This window comes from Hypanus sabinus, chromosome 4, assembly GCF_030144855.1.
Source record: "Hypanus sabinus isolate sHypSab1 chromosome 4, sHypSab1.hap1, whole genome shotgun sequence".
In the NCBI taxonomy this organism is placed as follows: Eukaryota; Metazoa; Chordata; class Chondrichthyes; order Myliobatiformes; family Dasyatidae; genus Hypanus; species Hypanus sabinus.
Window position 1 is genome coordinate 100305696 of NC_082709.1, and position 19703 is coordinate 100325398.

The 19703-nt window shown below is 42.6% G+C and overlaps 1 protein-coding gene across 9 annotated transcripts in view; it reads left to right on the forward strand.

Annotated features, from left to right (window-relative positions):
• The window catches only part of LOC132393028 (MICOS complex subunit MIC26-like), a 39668-nt gene extending 19965 nt beyond the window's left edge, over nt 1-19703 (forward strand). For all 9 annotated transcript variants that reach the window (XM_059967728.1, XM_059967731.1, XM_059967735.1 and 6 more), the window contains 6 exons: nt 2464-2518; nt 8775-8873; nt 9507-9598; nt 16250-16366; nt 17074-17123; nt 19139-19703. In XM_059967728.1, coding sequence (XP_059823711.1) covers nt 2464-2518; nt 8775-8873; nt 9507-9598; nt 16250-16366; nt 17074-17115 — 405 coding nt within the window. In that variant the 3' untranslated portion in view covers nt 17116-17123; nt 19139-19703. The remainder of the gene's footprint in view (nt 1-2463; nt 2519-8774; nt 8874-9506; nt 9599-16249; nt 16367-17073; nt 17124-19138) is intronic.

The window sequence follows — 19703 nt, forward strand, 5'->3', positions numbered from 1 at the left end:
GGGCTCAATTGGAATTCCACTGTTAAGTATTCAATCGGAGGCAGAACTTCTCTATCACAAGGATCTGCCCTCCTTCCCCCCCCCCCCCCCGCCCCCCACGTGCTGGCCTTTTGATTACATCATTTTCAGTCCTGGTTACCTTGCACTTGTAGACCAGCTCCATCTCCTACTACCTGCCTTGATCCAATCAATGCTCTGTTTAAGACGAGCAACTTCACAGAACAGCATAGATTCAATCTACTTACTCTTCATCCATCCTCCTCCTCTCATTTGAACCAGGTTTTTCACATTTGACTCTAGGCCGAGTCCACCACATACTTGCTCTGTTAAAAGCACCATTTCCACAGTACTACATTGCCCATCTGCCCCTGAACTTGTCTCAACCCATCTCCCTCCTAAATCCTCACCTGTCCACTTGTTGCGCTAGACTCCCCAATAACAATAGTGTTTCACCCTACATTGTCTTCATGTAAACTGTTCTGCCCATACTGCCCAGTACACGTTTTACCTCGAGCTCGCTGAAGCACATTTGTCCGCACTGCTTTAATCTGTGCTCTTGCAGAAATCCATGTAGCCGGTGAACAAGGTGAGCGAGCTAAGGTTAGGTTGTTCAGACAAGCATTCAAGGAGGCTGGAGGTGTAAAAACCATGGAAGCTGATGCAGAGGAGATTTATGGGTGTATACAATGTCTTGATGGATAAATAGACAAAAACTGTTCCATTAGTGGACTATTCAGGAATTGGATGCATGATTTACTGTGATGGGCAAAAGATACAGGGGGCAAGTTTTCTTTATGCACTGTTTAGGGCCTGGAATTTTCAACCAGCTGAAATGTTCAACCCAAAACATGAACAATTTCTTTTTCCCCATAGATGCTGATCAACCTTCAGAGTTCCCCTGGCAAGTTGTTTATTGCTGGAAATTCTAGCATCTCCATTAGGCTCTGGAATTTCTGTCTGTTCGGGTAGTGTCATCAGTTGAGGTTTTCAAAACAAATTAATTAGGCACAAGAGAAACGATTGAAGAGACATTGTTGAAGAGAACAAGAGACTAGGACTGACTGGATTAGTCTCTGAAGGTCTGACACAGACCAAGTCTGGACAACTTACAATGGAAATGGTGGCCAGGTTACTAAGTTTGTGGCAGGAACCAAAAGCACTGGCTTCATTCTTCTCCATATTCAATAGCAGGAAATTTCTTTCATCCAGATAAACACTGTGAGAAATTTGAAATGACGAATAGTCAACATAGAATCAGTAAACAGTGTTAAGTGTCTATTATTACATAAATCATATTTTGCCTGGTCAAACTGGTCTATATCTTGCAAACAGTCTTCAACTCTACTGCAGTTCCAATCATCAAGAACAGACAACCTAAACACTAAAGATGAACTCTTGGTCTCTCAGTCTAGCACACCATACCCTTCAACTTGGCCTGCCTGCATGGCACGTCTTCTCTCACTGTATTCGCATTTTCCGTTTGTACTACCTCGATATATGAAATTATCTACCTGGGTAAACCAAATACCAGTTGCAATTCTGATTACATTATTGAAATATAGCCAAGTTCAAATTCAGTTTATTGTCATTCAACCATACAGCTAAATGAAGCAAAGTCCCTCCAGACGAGGGTGCACAACATAGTACATATAACTCACACATTATACAGAAAGTAATATTACCACAAATAAGTGAACAAAGAATAGCATTTATAACACAATATAAAAGGTAAACAATATATCGGTAAAGACAATTCAGGCATGATAAGACCTGGTGGTGGCAAGTAATTCAGTAGTCTCACAGCCTGGGGAAGAAGCTGTTCCCCTCCCTAATGGTATAGAGCTAAGACTCTATATGGTCAATCCCTGTGAAATTCAGCAACAGTTACTATTTTTTTTTCTCTTGCTTTAGCAACTGTTCACTCTGCCAATCGGCAGAAAGATTACAAAAGTCCTGGAGAATACATCATCATTTTGTACTGTGTCATATGACATGGGCGATCATGGTCTTCCATTGAAAGCCCTTCTCACTCTTTTCTCTCTCCATGACCATGATTGTTCTTGGCAATTTTTTCTACAGAAGTGGTTTGCTGTTGCCTTCTTTTGGGCAGCATCTTTACAAAATGGTGATCCCAACCATGATCAGTACCCATCAGAGATTGTCTGCTGGCATCAGGCAGGCAATCTGAAGAAGACAGATACACAAAGTTCACCCCATGGAGCGGTGTAGATGGTCCCTATGGGTAACCTATCATGTGGGTCAGATCTGCTCTAAAAGACAAGGGCTCCATTCATAAACTGATGCTAAGAATATTCAGGTCTGTCAGGGATAGTACTAAAAAAAAATTCTTCAAATAGAAATAGAATCTTTTAACTTTAGTTGTAAAGAGGTGTATGCTCTTGAGGACTCTTCTTCATTGAATAGAATCTTACTTTGATTTATTTCATTTTTTTCTCTTTTAAGGGTGTTTACAAGGATCTTAAGCCTAAAATAGAAAAAACTGTTCAGCTTGGAAAAGGTAAGAAACTATCTGAGTTTGTCATCCATTTCTGTATGATATAAGAAATAAAAACAGAATTACACTATTCACCCCCTCCCTCAGGCCAGCTCTTCCATTAAAGACTGATCTTTTATCTTGAGGCTGATTCAACTTTAGTTAGCTGCCAGTCCATTTTTCCCTTGAATGTACTGAATTGCAGAGGTTAACCACTCTTTGTGTGAATTAATTTATTCTGTTCTGATCCTCTTATTTTACCCATTAAGTGGTTTTAGACACCTCATCCAGGGAAATCATCTACACTGTGAAGTCAAAGAAGTAAGTTTTGATGAGATCACCTCTCATAAACTCTGCAAAATCTCTCCTCAAACCTACCATATCAGTTACCCTTCTGGTGAACCTTTGCTGCAGTTCCTCCATTGCAAGTATATCTTCTTTGGGTATGCGGATCATACCTATGCCCACTATTCCAGCTGTATATATAAATAGAGCAAAGTTTCTACATTTGTACTTGAGTTCCTTTGAAACCAAACCCTTTGGGGTTATTTTTATTGAACTTGCGCATTAGTCCTGGAACTCAAGTGTAAGGGTGCTGGGGCCCTCTAAACACCAATACCTTTCAGTGTCTGACCATTTAAAACATTCAAGCAATGCTCTGCTTATTCAGCCCCTGCTGCTCCAGCCACTGCCTCTTCCTCATTGGGAGGCTGTGGATATGGTGAGAAGGGAGTGTATGAGGTTGAATAGGATAGGGAATCGGCCATGATGCAATGGCAGAGCACACTCAATGGGCTGAATGGCCTTATTCTGCTCCTATGTCTTATGGTCTTATGGACCACAGTCAGAGCAGATCAGAAGTAACACCAGGTGTGTCGAGCTGCAGCTTCTTAGAGACCAGAACTGGATGACCTTCGATGACCTTCGTCTGGTCAGGGAGAGTGAGGAGGTGATAGAGAGGAACTATAGGCAGGTAGTTACCCCGGGGCCACAGGAGACAAAGAAGTGGGTAACAGTCAGGAGAGGGAAGGGCAAGAAGCAGGTGCCAGAGAGTACCCCTGTGGCTGTCCCCCTTAACACTAAGCACTCCTGATGGAGGAGATAGCCTACCTGGGGGAAGCAACAGTGGCCGCACCTCTGGCACAGTCCGGCCCTGTGGCTCAGAAGGGTAGGGAAAGGAAGAGGATGGTAGCAGTGATAGGGAACTCTATAGTTAGGGGGTTAGATGGGCAATTCTGTGGACGAAGGGAAGAAATGCAGTAGAGGTTGTGGTACATATTGGTACCAATGACAGACAGGAAAAGGAAGGAGGTTGGAGAAACAGAGTACAGGGAGTTAGGAAAGAAGTTGAGAGCAGGACCTCAAAGGTAGTAATCTCGGGATTACTGCCTATGCCACGTGACAGTGAGTATAGGAATAGAATGAGGTGGAGGATAAATGCATGGCTGAGGGATTGGAGCAGGGGACAGGGTTTCAGATTTCTGGATCATTGGGACCTCTTTTGGGGCAGGTGTGACCTGTACAAAAAGGATGGGTTGCACTTGAATCCCAGGGGGACCAATATCCTGGTGGGGAGGTTTGGTAAGGCTATTGGGGAGAGTTTAAAGTAGAATTGCAGGGGAGTGGGAAACGAATTGAAGTGATAGAGGAAAGGGAGGTTGGCTCACAAATAGAGAAAGCTTTGAGTCAGTGCGAAAAGGAGGATAGGCAGGTGATAGAGAAGGGACACGCTCAGACCGATGGTTTGAGATGTGTCTGTTTTAATCTGAGGAGTGTTATGAATAAAGTGGATGAGCTTAGAGCATGGATGCTATGATGTTGTGGCCATACAGAGACTTGGATGGTGCAGGGGCAAGAATGGCTACTTCAAGTGCCAGGCTTCAGATGTTTCAGAAAGGATAGGGAGGGAGGCAAAAGAGTTGGGGGCGTGGCACTGCTGATCAGAGATAGTGGCACAGCTACAAGAAAGGCGGAAGTCATGGAAGGGTTGGCTGCGGAGTCTCTGTGGGTGGAAGTTAGGAACAGGAAGGGGTCAATAACTCGGTGTTTTTAATAGACCACCCGATAGTAACAGGGACATCGAGGAGCAGATAGGGAGACAAATTCTGGAAAGGAGTAATCATAACAGGGTTGTTCTGATGGGAGATTTTAATTTCCCAAATATTGATTGGCATCTCCCGAGAGTGAGGGGTTTAGATGGGGTGGAGTTTGTTAGGTGTGTTCAGGAAGGTTTCTTGACACCATATGTAGATAAGCCGACAAGAGAAGAGGCTGTACTTGATCTGGTATTGGGAAATGAACCTGGTCTCAGTGGGAGAGCATTTTGGAGATTGTGATCACAATTCTATCTCCTTTACCATAGCATTGGAGAAAGATAGTAACAGACAAGTTAGGGAAACGTTTAATTGGAGTAAGGGGAAATATAAGGCTATCGGGCGGGAACTTGAAAGCATAAGTTGGAAACTGATGCTCTCAGGGAAACGTATGAAAAAATGTGGCACATGTGCAGGGGATGTTTGCGTGGGGTTCTGAGTAGGTATGTTCCAGTAAGAGAGGGAAAGGATGGTAAGGTACAGGAACCATGGTGTACAAAGGCTGTTGTAAATCTAGTCCAGAAGAAAACAAGAGCTTACGAAAGGCTCAAAAAACTAGGTAATGATAGAGATCTAGAAGATTATAAGGCTAGCAGGAAGGAGCTTAAGAATGAAATTAGGAGAGCCAGAAGGGGCCATGAGAAGGCCTTGGCGGACAGGATTAAGGAAAACACCAAGGCATTCTACAAGTATGTGAAGAGCAAGAGAATAAGATGTGAGAGAATAGGACCAATCAAGTGTGACAGTGGGAAAAGTGTGTTTGGAACCGGAGGAAATAGCAGAAGTACTTTATGAATACTTTGCTTCAGTATTCACAACGGAAAAGGATCTTGGCGATTGAAGGGATGACTTGCAGTGGACTGAAAAGCTTGAGCACATGGATATTAAGGAAGAGGACGCGCTGGAGCTTTTCAAGAGCATCAAGTTGGATAAGTCACCGGAACCAGACAGGATATACCCCAGGCTACTGTGGGAAATGAGGGAGGAGATTGCTGAGCTTCTGGTGGTGATCTTTACATCATCAATGGGGACAGGAGAGGTTTCAGAGGATTAGAGGGTTGCAGATGTTGATCCTTTATTCAAGAAAGGGAGTAGGGATAGCCTTGGAAATTATAGGCCAGTTAGTCTTACTTCAGTGGTTGGTAAGTTGATGAAGAAGATCCAGAGAAGCAGGATTTATCAACATTTGGAGAGGTATAATATGATTAGGAAAAGTCAGCATGGCTTTGTCAAAGGCAGATCATGCCTTCTGAGCCTGACTGAATTTTCTGAGGATGTGACTAATCACATTGATGAAGGTAGAGCAGTAGATGTAGTGTATATGGATTTCAGCAAGGCATTTGATAAGGTTCCCCTTGCAAGGCTTATTGAGAGAGTAAGGAGGCATGGGATCCAAGGAGACATTGCTTTGTGGATCCAGAACTGGCTTGCCCACAGAAGTGGCTGTAGACAGGTCATATTCTGCATGGAGGTCTGTGACCAGTGGAGTGCCTCAGGGATCTGTTCTGGGACCCTTACTCTTTGTGATTTTTATAAATGACCTGGATGAGAAAGTGGAGAGATGGGTTAATAAATTTGCTGATGACACAAAGGTTGGAGGTGTTGTGGACAGTGTGGAGGGCTGTCACAGTTTACAGCGGGACATCGATAGGATGCAAAACTGGGCTGAGAAACGACAGAAGGAGTTCAACCCAGATAAGTGTGAAGTGGTTCATTTTGGTAGGTCAAATATGATGGCAGAATATAGCATTAATGGTAAGACTCCTGGCAGTGTGAAGGATCAGAGGAATCTTGTGGTCCGAGTCCATAGGACACTCAAAGCTGCTACGCAGGTTGACTCTGGTTCAGAAGGCATACGGTGCATTGGCCTTCATCAACCGTGGGATTGAGTTTAAGAGCCAAGAGGTAATGTTATATAGCACCCTGGTTAGACCCCACTTGGAGTACTGTGTGCTCAGTTCTGGTTGTCTCACTACTGGAAGGACGTGGAAACCTTAGAAAGGGTGCAGAGGAGATTTATAAGGATGTTGCCTGGATTGGGGAGCATGCCTTACGAGAATAGGTTGAGGGAACTTGGCCTTTTCTCCTTGGAGTGAAGGAGAATGAGAGGTGACCTGATAGAGGTGTAGAAGATAATGCATTAATCGTGTGGATAGTCAGGGGCTTTTCCCCAGGGCTGAAATGGCTAGCATGAGAGGGCACAGTTTTAAGGTGCTTGGAAGTAGGTAAAGAGGAGATGTCAAGGGTAAGTTTTTTATGCAGAGAAAAGCGAGTGTGTGGAATGGGCTGGTGGCAGCGGTGGTGGAGGCAGAAATGATAGGGTCTTCTAACAGACTCCTGGATGGCTACATGGAGCTTAGAAAAATAGAGGGCTATGGGTAAAGCCTAGGTAGTTCTAAGGTAGGGACGTGTTTGGCACAGCTTTGTGGGCCGAAGGGCCTGTAATTTGCTGTAGGTTTTCTATGTTTAACATCTCCTTGCTGACAATCAACATAGGTGCACCTCAAGCATGAATGTTTGGCCCACTGCTCTGCTCTCTCTACACCATGACTGTGTGGTTAGGCACAACTCAAATGCCATCTAAAAATTTACTGATAACACAGCTATTGTCGCCAGAATCTCAGGTGGTGACAAAGAGGCATATAAGAGTGAAAGAGATTGGCTGGTTGAGCGGTGTCACAACAACACGCTTGGCATTCGATGTCAGTAGACCAAGATGTTAATTCTGGATTTCAGGAAGGGAAGTTGAGGGAACACACACCAGTCCTCATTGAGCAGCCAGCAGTGGAAAGGGTGAGCAGTTTCAAGTTCCTGGATGTCAACATCTCTGAAGATTTATTCTGTGCCCAACATATTGATGCAATTATGAAGAAATCATGACAGCAGTCAGGATGAAGGCTCTCGGCCTGAAACGTTGACTGCTTGTTTCCACGGATGCTGCCCGAGCTGCTGAGTTCCTCCAGCTTGTTTCAACACTTCAGGAGTAGCTTTTTCCATTCAACTATACGATTCCTGAACAGTCCATGAACTCACAAACACTACTTCACTATTTCTGCTCTCTTTTTTTGCACTATATATTTCCTATTGAAATTTACAGTGTATTTTCTGTGTTGCACTGTACTGGTGCCATAAAAGAACAAATTTCACAACATAGGTCAGTGATAAAACTGATTCTGATTCTCATTCTCATGTTAAAGTGCTTTCAACTCTATGTCAAGCTCTTAATGTCATGTATCAAACCCTTATCTCAAGGTAATTCACTGTAATTCAAGGTTTCTCATATACACATTTTATTCTGTTTTTAATTTTGGTAGTCCTGTGATTTGCTGTGAAATTTTGATAGTCCAGTATCAATATTGGGAATGTGTGTGTTGTTGTGTAGTAGCTTCATAAAGAATCAAATGGGTTATCTAAATCATGGCTTTCCTTCTGCACTCTAAAGCCAATTACAAGTGCAATAAACCAAGTAAATGTACATTCCATACAGTAAAGAGGTCAGCTGTCTGCTGTTCCTACCCTTTCTACCCCTCCCTCTCTCCCTCCCCCTCCCTCCCCCTCCCTCCCCCTCTCTTATATTTAGGGTTTACTTGAGACACAATAGTTATTCCCATCTGAATGCTAACATACAGAGATTCTCCCATTTTATCTTTCAACACTACATTCTACATGCACTACTTAAAGAAGCAAACGAGTAATCAACATGAACCTGATGAGGTGCACCCTTTCTGGCCACTTTATCATTCTGAGCTTAGTTCTTCTGATCAATCCCCTCCCCCCAACAACACTCCACCAGCTATTTTCCTTCTGTGCACAGAATTTTTCTGCCTTTTCCCTTCTTTTCTGTTTTAAAAAAACATTAGTCGTAAATCCATGAATACAAACATATTCCAAGGGTAAGTGCACTCAAAAGCTCATTCTGAATCTATTGGGCTGCCAGAGTGTTGAGGTACCTGGGCCACAATGGGTATTGAACCCAATGGATTAATGGTCCCAGGCTTCTCATTACATCGGTAAAGTTGATCTGATGACTTGGAATGCTAATTAAATTCACCTGTGGCAATGTATGGACAGCACAGGTAACCATTATCCAGGTAACCAGCAGAAAATTGTTAGATAAAGGAAATATTAAGATGAATAGATGGGTGGAAGTTGTTTTGGTTAAATGCTTCTTTTTATTGTTCCGGCAGATGGCTATACCTTTCTGAATAATCCTCCACCTGGATTCTACCCACGGACTGGAGTCATTGCACTTGCTGGTGTGGCTGGCCTTCTGCTTGCTGGAAGGGGTAGGAACAGAAGGAAGCTTTTAGTTTTAGATGCAGTTTGGTGTTTTACCTGGCATGGTCAAATTCACAGGCTTCAGTCTGCGACCTTCTGGCACAGGCAAAACATATTGTCTTCAACCCAAAGGCACCTTTGAACTAGAGCCATGGATTGAGATTGTATAAAAAGAACAATTTAGGAGCTAAATGCCCCACTCTGTTCTTCTTTGTCAGATCGTACCACCACCTTGATGCAGCACCAGATCCAGTTAGATATTGAACCAACCAACACAAATACTGCAGGATCTCAGTGGGGAAATGGGACAGTCAGGTTGTTGGGTTGAGACGGGGGAAGGAGTGAAGCAAGAGCTGGCAAGTGATAGATGGATCTAAGTGAGGGGGGTGATGGGCTGATGGAGGAGGGGAGAGTGGGGATAGTGACTGAGTCTGTAAGGTGCTGGGTGGAAGTGACAAAAGGCTAAAGATGATGGAATGTGATGGGAGAGGAAGGTGGAGCGTGGAACAAAGAGAAGTGGGAGGGCTGATGGGAAAATGGGAGAGGGGAACAAAAACCTCTCTAAATAAGAGATTTATTTTTTCTCCACTCTTGTCTGTCGTTGGTTTAATTTGAGTATTTTTATTTTGATCTAATTATAGGTTCCCGTGTAAGGAAAGTGTTTTACTCATGTGGGTTTGTAACTGCTTGTGCCTCTCTGTATTATCCTCAACAAACTGTTGAAATTGCAAAGGTGAGTGCTTCATTGCAACTTCATTTGTACAGAGGTTGTACCTCATGGGGATATTGTAACTTTATTAATTAATGTTATGATGTTTAAATTACTCAAAGATGATTTATACCTGCCTGAGAATAATTTTAATTAGAGTCATAATGTAATACAGCAAGACAACAAGCTCTTCTATCCGACTTTTCCATGCTGAGCAAGGTCCTACTCACTTGCGTTTGGCTTATGATTTTACAATGTCTACAAAATCAACCTTCAGGTTCCTACAGTCCAAAGAATGAAGTCCCAGCCTGCCCAGTCTCGCCCCATAACACAGACCATCAAGTCATGACAACATTCTTTTAACCTTCTTTAAACAGCATTACTGCAAAGGAAAGCAGTTAATTAATTAAACCCTTGCAATCATGGATTGTTTAGAACTCCTTTACAGATTTTCCTTTGCTAGTACAGCTGTTGTAGGAAAATGCCACTGGGCTGTGTAACGTAATGTTCAAAGCATCTGCTGTAGATGTTGGTGGAGGATTGCCTTGCTGGGGAAAAGTCCCTCACTGCTCCTGGAAATGCTGCCACATCCACATCAGTAGATAGCCTAGATGTAGTGAAGCTTTCAGAAGGTAGTACCCATGACAGTATCCATGGGCTGTTGATGAGAGTATTTCAGCTAGCTGATTGAACTGATCTGACCAGCTAATCTGCTGCAGTAATCCTGTTTTTACCTTCATCTGACGTAGATGTTGTTGGTAAATCCAGCATTTATTATCCATCCTTAATGGTCCCTGAACTGAGTGACTTCGACTTTTTCAGGATATGTGTCAAACCTATTGGCTCTGCATTCCTCACAGAAATAACATTTCTGAAGCATCAGCATTTAATATTTATGAACTTTTTAACAACACAACAGGGTGGAAATGATCAATACAAGAGGTGATCGTTGGAATGTATAGGAGGGATGTTTTTCATGCAGTGAGTGGTGGGTGCATGGAATGCACTGCCAGGGGTGGTGATATCGTCAGATACATTAGGTATGTTTAAGAGATTCGTCTTAGATAGGCACATGGATGAAAGAAAAATGTAGGCTATGTGGGAGGGAAGGTTATAGAGAGGTGATCTTGGGTCAGCATAACCTAGTGGGCTGAAGGGTCTGTACTGTGCTGTGGAGCACAGCACGGTGGAAGCGGGATTGGAACTGCAGTCCAATTACTTCACAAGTGCACCAGGTTATCAGTCTGACGATTAGTTATCGGCCAGGGCACAGCTCAGTGGAATTAGAGTGGGTGAAGTGTCGAAGGGAGATGATTTCATCACCAAAGACTCCAGCAAATTTCTACAGGTGTTCTGTGGAGAGCATCCTAATTGGGACGGAGGGGCCACTGCACAGGATCATAAAAAGCTGCAAACTCCATCATGGGCACGAGCCTCCCGAGCAATCAGCACATCTTCAAGGAGTGATGCCTCAGAAAGGCTGCATCCATTATTAAGGACCCCCAACACCCAGGGCATGCCCTCTTCTCATAGCTACCATCGAGGAGGAGGTACAGGAGTCTGATGACACACACTCAACATTTTAGGAAAAATTTCTTTCCCTCCACCATTAGATTTCTGAATGGACAATTAACACATGGGTAGAGCGTTCCTATGGAATCTTTCTTAAGCCGAAATGGCATAAAGCAAAGAACCATTAATTTATATGGGAAAAATTTTCGTAAAAGCAAAAATCCTCTTTGTAATGCAAAAACAGGTTACTAATGTAGGTCTTTTGTAAAAGCGAAGTGACGCAAAGCGAACAGTCGTAATGCGGGGGACACCTGTATTCTACCACACTATTTTTGCTCTCTTTTTGCACTGTTTATTTGATACAAGTTATCTATATATCCAGTATACTTTCTTACTGTCATTTGTAGGGTTTTTTATTACTATGTGTTGCAATGTTGCTGCAAAACAACAAACTTCACAACATGTGCCTGTGATATTAAACCTGATTCTGCTTCTGTCCATGAGACCTTAACATATATAACCATATAACAATTACAGCACAGAAACAGGCCATCTCGGCCCTTGTAGTCCGTGCCGACGCTTACACTCACCTAGTCCCACTGACCCGCACTCAGCCCATAACCCTCCATTCCTTTCCTGTCCATATACCTATCCAATTTTACTTTAAATGACAATACCGAACCTGCCTCTACCACTTCTACTGGAAGCTCATTCCACACAGCTACCACTCTCTGAGTAAAGAAATTCCCCCTCGTGTTACCCTTAAACTTTTGCCCCCAATTCTCAAATCATGGCCTCTTGTTTGAATCTCCCCTACTCTCAGTGGAAAAAGCCTATCCACGTCAACTCGATCTATCCCCCTCATTATTTTAAATACCTCTATCAAGTCCCCCCTCAACCTTCTACGCTCCAAAGAATAAAGACCTAACTTGTTCAGCCTTTCCCTGTAACTTAGGTGCTGAAAACCAGGTAACATTCTAGTAAATGTTCTCTGTACTCTCTCTATTTTGTTGATATCTTTCCTATAATTCAGTGACCAGAACTGTACACAATACTCCAAATTCGGCCTTACCAATGCCTTGTACAATTTTAACATTACATCCCAACTCCTATACTCAATGCTCTGATTTATAAAGGCCAGCATACCAAAAGCTTTCTTCATCACCTTATTCCACCTTCAGGGAACTATGGCACCATTATTCCTAGATCACTCTGTTCTACTGCATTTTTCAATGCCCTACCATTTACCATGTATGTCCTATTTGGATTATTCTTACCAAAATGTAGCACCTCACACTTATCAGCATGAAACTCCATCTGCCATCTCATTCAGCCCACTCTTCTAACTGGCCTAAATCTCTCTGCAAGCTTTGAAAACCTACTTCATTATCCACAACGCCACCTACCTTAGTATCATCTGCATACTTACTAATCCAATTTACCACCCCATCATCCAGATCATTAATGTATATGACAAACAACATTGGACCCAATACAGATCCCTGAGGCACACCACTAGTCACTGGCCTCCAACCTGACAAACAGTTATCCACCACTACTCTCTGGCATCTCCTATCTAGCCACTGTTGAATCCATTTTACTACTTCAATATTAATACCTAACGATTGAACCTTCCTAACTAACCTTCCGTGCAGAACCTTATCAAAGACCTTACTGAAGTCCATATAGACAACATCCACTGCTTTACCCTCGTCAACTTTCCTCGTAACCTCTTCAAAAAATTCAATAAGATTTGTCAAACATGACCTTCCACACACAAATCCATGCTGACTATTCCTAATCAGACCCTGTCTATCCAGATAATTATATATACCATCTCTAAAAATACTTCCCATTAATTTACCCACCACTGACATCAAACTGACATGCCTATAATTGCTAGGTTTACTCGTAGAACCCTTTTTAAACAATGGAACCACATGAGCAATACGCCAACCCTCCGGCACCATCCCCATTTCTAATAACATTTGAAATATTTCTGTCAGAGCCCCCACTACTTCTACACTAACTTCTCTCAAGGTCCTAGGGAATATCCTGTCAGGACCCAGAGATTTATCCACTTTTGTATTCCTTAAAAGCACCAGTACTTCCTCCTCTTTAATTGTCATAGTTTCCATAACTTCCCTACTTGTTTCCCTTGCCTTACACAATTCAATATCCTTCTCCTTAGTGAATACCAAAGAAAAGAAATTGTTCAAAATCTCCCCCATCTCTTTCGGTTCCACACATCGCTGTCCACTCTGATTCTCTAAGGGACCAATTTTATCCCTCACTATCCTTTTGCTATTAATATAACTGTAGAAACCCTTCGGATTTATTTTCACCTTACTTACCAAAGCCACCTCGTATCTTCTTTTAGCTTTTCTAATTTCTTTCTTAAGATTCTTTTTACATTCTTTATATTCCTCGAGCACCTCATTTACTCCATGCTGCCTATATTTATTGTAGATCTCCCTCTTTTTTGGAACCAAGTTTCCAATATCCCTTGAAAACCATGGCTCTCTCAAACTTTTAACCTTTCCTTTCAACCTAACAGGAACATAAAGATTCTGTACCCTCAAAGTTTTACCTTCCCATAAAAGAAATTGTCCCAATTCACTTCTTCTAAATCCTTTCGTATCCCCTCAAAGTTAGCCTTTCTCCAATCAAAAATCTCAACCCTGGGTCCAGTCCTATCCTTCTCCATAATTATATTGAAACTAATGGCATTGTGATCACTGGACCTGAAGTGCTCCCTAACACATACCTCTGTCACCTGACCCATCTCATTCCCTAACAGGAGATCCAACACTGCCCCTTCTCTAGTCGGTACTTCTATGTATTGCTGCACACATTTTACAAACTCCAAACCATCCAGCCCGTTTACAGTATGGGCTTCCCAGTCTATGTGTGGAAAATTAAAATCTCCCACAATCACAACCTTGTGCAAATATCTGCTATCTCCTTATAAATTTGCTCCTCCAATTCTCGCTCCCCATTAGGTGGTCTATAATACACCCCTATAAGTATTACCACACCTTTCCCATTCCTTAATTCCACCCAAATAGTCTCCCTAGACGAGACCGCTAATCTATCCTGCCAAAGCACTGCTGTAATATCTTCTCTGACAAGCAATGCAACACCTCCCCCTCTTGTCCCTCCGATTCTATCACACCTGAAGCAACGAAGTCCAGGAATATTTAGTTGCCAATCACACCCCTCCTGCAACCATGTTTCACTAATAGCTACAACATCATATTTCCAGGTATCAATCCATGCTCTAAGCTCATCCACCTTTCTTACAATGCTCCTAGCATTAAAATAGATGCATTTAAGAAATTCTCTACCTCTTGCTCTCTGTTTATCCCTAACGGTGTTTATCTTTTTCTTCCTTCTCCCCTTCATCTTCAGTCTGAGCGCTCCCCTTCTCTGTCACCTGCCTATCCACCCTCACACACTGTCTACTAGCTTTCTCTATTTGTGAGCTAACCTCCTCACTCCTTGTCTCTTCAATTTGATTCCCACCCCCCAACCATTGTAGTTTAAAATCTCCCCAGTAGACTCAGCAAATCTCTCCGCCAGGATATTGGTCCCCCGGGATTCAAGTGTAACCCGTCCTTTTTGTACAGGTCACACCTGTCCCAAAAGAGGTCCCAATGATTCAGAAACTTGAATCCCTGCCCCCGCTCCAATCCCTCAGCCACGCATTTATCCTCCACCTCATTCCATTCCTACTCTCACTGTCAAGTGGCACAGGCAGTAATCCTGAGATTACTACCTTTGTGATCCTTCTTCTCAACTGCCTTCCTAACTCCCTATATTCTCCTTTCAGGACCTCTTCCCTTTGCCTACCAATGTCATTGGTACCTATATGTACCACGACCTCTGGCTCCTCACCCTCCCACTTCAGGATATCTTGGACATGAACAGAAACATCTGGAACCCTGGCACCAAGGAGGCAAACTACCATCCGGGTATCCTGATCGCGTTCACAAAATCGCCTATCTGACCCCCTATTTATCGAGTCCCCTATTATTAAAATTCAAGATGGCTCCGGCTGCACTCCTGTTGTGATCCTACGACTTCCTCCTCCAAACGAAAACCGATTCAGGATTTCTGCCCGTTTTAAATCTTCCCCGCTTCACTGCCCGCCATCACACGCCTGCACAGTCCCGCCTCTCTCAACTCTGATGAGAATAAGAAAATTCAAGATGGCTCTGCCGCACTCCCGTTCTGATCCTCCGACTTCCTTCTCCAAAACATGTAGGAGAAGAATTCGGCCATCAGGTCTGCCCTGCCTTCAATCATGGTTGATTTTTTGTTAAGGGTGCTCAGAATTCCAGCTCAGAATTCAATTCCGGCACCATCTGTACGTTCTCCCTGTGACCACGTGGGTTTGCTCCTGCGGTCCAAAGGTGCACCAGTTAGTAGGTTAATGAGTCATTGTAAATTGTCTTGTGATTAGGCTTGGGTTAAATAGGTGGGTTGCTGAGTGACATGGCTCATTGGGCCTGAAAGCCTGTTTCACTCTGTATTTCTAAATAAAATAAATAAATGTTTTAACTATCCATTATCTCGCCTTTTCCCCATAACCTTAACCTCCTTACCAATCAGGAGCCTATGACTTAGTCTCTGCCTTAAATACACCCAGTTACTTGGCCTGCATTGCTGTCTGTGGCAATGAAATTCCACAGATTCACCACCCTCTGGCTGAAGAAATTCCTCCTCATCTCTGTTCTAAAGGGCTATCCCCTTATTCTGAGGCTGTGCTCTCAGATTTCAGTCTGTCCTAATGGAAATGTCTACTGTATCCATAACTTTCATTATCCAGTGAAATCATTTAGTAAGATTTGAAGTAAAAGGAACAACCGTGAGCAGTGGGACAGGAGGGTTGATGTTAAACGCAAGGTGTGGTGAAAGCATGAACAGAGATTAATGGGCTGATGCACCATGTTCTGTGCTGAATACTCAGCCGTTTCTACTTGATCTTTTTGAGATGCCACTGAGAGTTTTGATTCACAGCTAGTTAAAGACACTGTGTAACCCTGGTCCAGAGCAGAGAGGGAAGGCAGTAACTTATTTAAAAAATCAATATAAGTACTAATGTCATGATGATTTGTGATACGTAGATAAGGTATGTGCTAATTACTGTGCTTTCCTCAGGCTACTGGTTCATCACTTTATGAATTGTCCATGCAAACATATTTAACAATTGAATCTCTGTGGAAGAAATTCAGAGATCAGAAGCCAGGAGCTTCCCCAATACCAGGGAATAGTCAGGTACTGCCGCTTTTTCTCTTGTCCAGGCTGTGATGCACCCAGGTATGCCCTCCTATTTCTAAACACGAGATTCTGCAGATCCTGGAAATACACAAAAAATGCTGGAGAAGCTCAGCAGGTCAGGCAGCATCTGTGGAAGGGAATGACGTAATGGGCCAGGGGTCTCAGCCTGAATTTGAAACTGCTTATTCCCTTCCATAGATGCTGCCTAACTGCTGAGTTCCTCTCATTTACTTTCTTTACAACCTGACGCTTATACTCCATAATATGTTAGAAAAGGTTTGTACGTCACCATGTACTACAGAGATAGATTTGTAAAGAATGGTATTGCACCACATCTTGGTCAGATAGAGTGACTCATTGTGAAGCACTTGCATTGCAGCATATGTCTATATAGATCAAGGGTTCATTAAATACTCTCACCTCTGACACATGGATTCCATGTCCACTAACACACTGATTTATTGTCACATTATGAAAGAATCGCCCAACTCTGACCGACTATACAGATGGTTTATCAGACTTAACTCCATTTCCCCACACACATCATGCAGAAGTACGTATCTCTACAAACTGCTTCAAGAATTGGTATGCAAGACAATGGTGCTTCACGTTAACTTCATATATGGATGATGACTATTTAAAAATTATTTATGTTTGTTCTACAACTCTTTTTAAAAAGAATCTATTGACAATTTTTTTTAAAGGTTACCAAGGTTCAAATATCAGATGCAAAAAGTTCCTCTTAAAAGTACAGGTAGGCATCATGTGTTTTTCCCTGTCCTCTAATGATGGCATTGAATACTGCCTGACAGCACTCATGGAGAGAGCGAAAGGGGGGAGATGGAGCTTGCTGGGAGAAGGGGAGGCTGGAGGCTGGTAGGTAATGTGGTGACAATTACCACATTCAGTTGTTGGAATTTGATAATTAAGAAAGGTGGTGAGTGGAACCAGATAAGGGAGGGATGATGTTCAGGCATAATCACTTTATTGTCAAATGTACCAAGATAGAGTGAAAAGCTTTTGTTTATGTGCTATCCACACATAATCACATCGAGTTAGTGCAAAAGGACAGTAAAAGAATTGAAAATACTATTACGTTTGCAGCAAGTGCAATGCACAAAGACAAATAAGGTTCATAGACAAGTGAAAAGGACAATGGGGATTTCCAAAGCAAGTAGATTGGGAAAATCAGGTTGGAGCTGAATCCCAAGAGAGGGAATTTGTAGAGTTTCTATGAGATGGCTTTTTAGAGCAGCTCATGGTCAAGCTGATGATGATGGTGACGGATCCCAAGAGAGGGAATTTGTAGAGTTTCTGTGAGATGGCTTTTTAGAGCAGCTCATAGTCAAGCTGATGATGATGGTGACGGATCCCAAGAGAGGGAATTTGTAGAGTTTCTGTGAGATGGCTTTTTAGAGCAGCTTGTGGTTGAGTCCAGTAAGGGAAAGGCAAATCTGGATGTGTGTTGTGTAATGATTAGGGTGTTAAAGGAACCCTTAGGAGACAGTGATCATAATATGATAATCTTCATCCTGCAATTTGAGAGGAAGAAGCTAAAGTCAAAGTATCAGTATTAGAGTGGAGCAAAAGGAGTTTCTGGGAGAAATTTGTAAGATAGATGCATCTCAAAGAAGAAAAAGTATTCTAAAGACAGGATGGCGTAACTGTGGCTAACAAGGGAAGACAGTGTTAAAGCAAAAGAGTATGCTATATTTTTACAATATAGTAAAAACTAGTGGGGAGTTAGAGGATTGGGAAGCTCTGAAAAACCAACAAAAGGCAACCATAAATACCATAGGAAGAGAAAAGATGAAATATGAAGATAAGCTAGCCAAAATAATACAAGAGAATATCAAATTTTTTCAGATATATAAATATGAATGAATATTGGACTGCTGGAGAGGTAGGAATGGGGGACAAAGAAATGGCAGACAAACTCAACAACTGTGTTGCATCAGTCTTCACTGTGTAAAACACCAATAGGATGCCAGAAATTTGGGAGCGTTAGGACAGAATTGTGAGTAATTGCTGTTTTTAAGGAAAAGGTGCTTGGAAAACTGGAAAATATTAAGGTATATGTATCTCAGCTGGACCAGATGGACTATACCCAAGAGTTCTGAAAAGTAGCTGAAGAGATTGTGGAAGCATTAATACTGATCTTTCAAGAATCATTAGAATGAGGGGGGATCTCATTGAAGCGTTGAATATTAGAAGATCAAGTAGACATGCAGAGGATGTGATGGAATGGTGGAGCAGAGTTGATGGGCTGAATGGCCTAATTCTACTCCTATGTCTTATAGCTGTGATGAGGTAGATTCAAAGGTCAAGATTTTGTGTTTATGGTATGAGGCTCGCAAGAGTTTTATAACAATGGCAGAGAATGGTATGTGTTCTCAAGCTGTTCTATCCTCTGCGTGACAGAAGAGGAGAGAAGACAAAGTGATTAGGGTGAGAAGGATCTTCAATTAGGTTGGCAGCTTCCTCCAGATAGCGGGAACAAGTTGGGGGAGAGGATAGGAGACCCAGTGGTGTAAAAACGTGCTGGAGATAGGCCTTTTTCTATGTGCTGCTTTGTCTCTGCCCATCAACCATCAGCTGCTGTCCCACAACTCCCTCCATTCCTGACAGCTGACTGCATTTTCCCATCATCCCCTTTCTCACCTGGTTCAACCTATTACTTACCCCCCCCCCCCCCCCCACCTCTTTATACCAGTAGTCCTAATACCGGGTTTCAGTCTTATACAATTGACCACTCTTTTACCTTCACAGATGTTGCCTGACCCACTGAGTTCCTCCCGCAGATTGTTTATGGCTCCAAATTCCACTATCTACATCCCTTGTGTTAAGAGCACCCCAGAGCTTCAGGCAATGCCAGCCAGAGGAGACAGACACCTCCACCACAGTGTGGTTGACAGAAGTCCAACTCTCGCCTCTCCTGCCTTACGAGCAGAATTCTTCAACATAATTTCTCCCTAATACTGATGGCCCTACAACCTCCAGCAAGTACTCTGTGGCAGACAAGTGTCAAGTGAAACTCGGCTTTCCAATGTCACCTGAATCCTCCTCACCCTGGCACCTAACCAGGAAAGAACTGTCTGATACTTTCGTAAAGATACTGACCCCAAATTATTTTCTGATAGGTGGACTAATTTAAAAGGTTTATTTCAAGGAACAAAGCTATGAGTGAAGTAGTATTTCTTGTGAAGCAAGATAAGCCTGAATGATTGTTGTTCAATTAATCACACTTTATTGATGAGTTAAATAATCAGAAATTTATTTTTGCTTGGAAATCTGTATATTCAATATAATCTAATAAAACACAATTAAAGAGCGA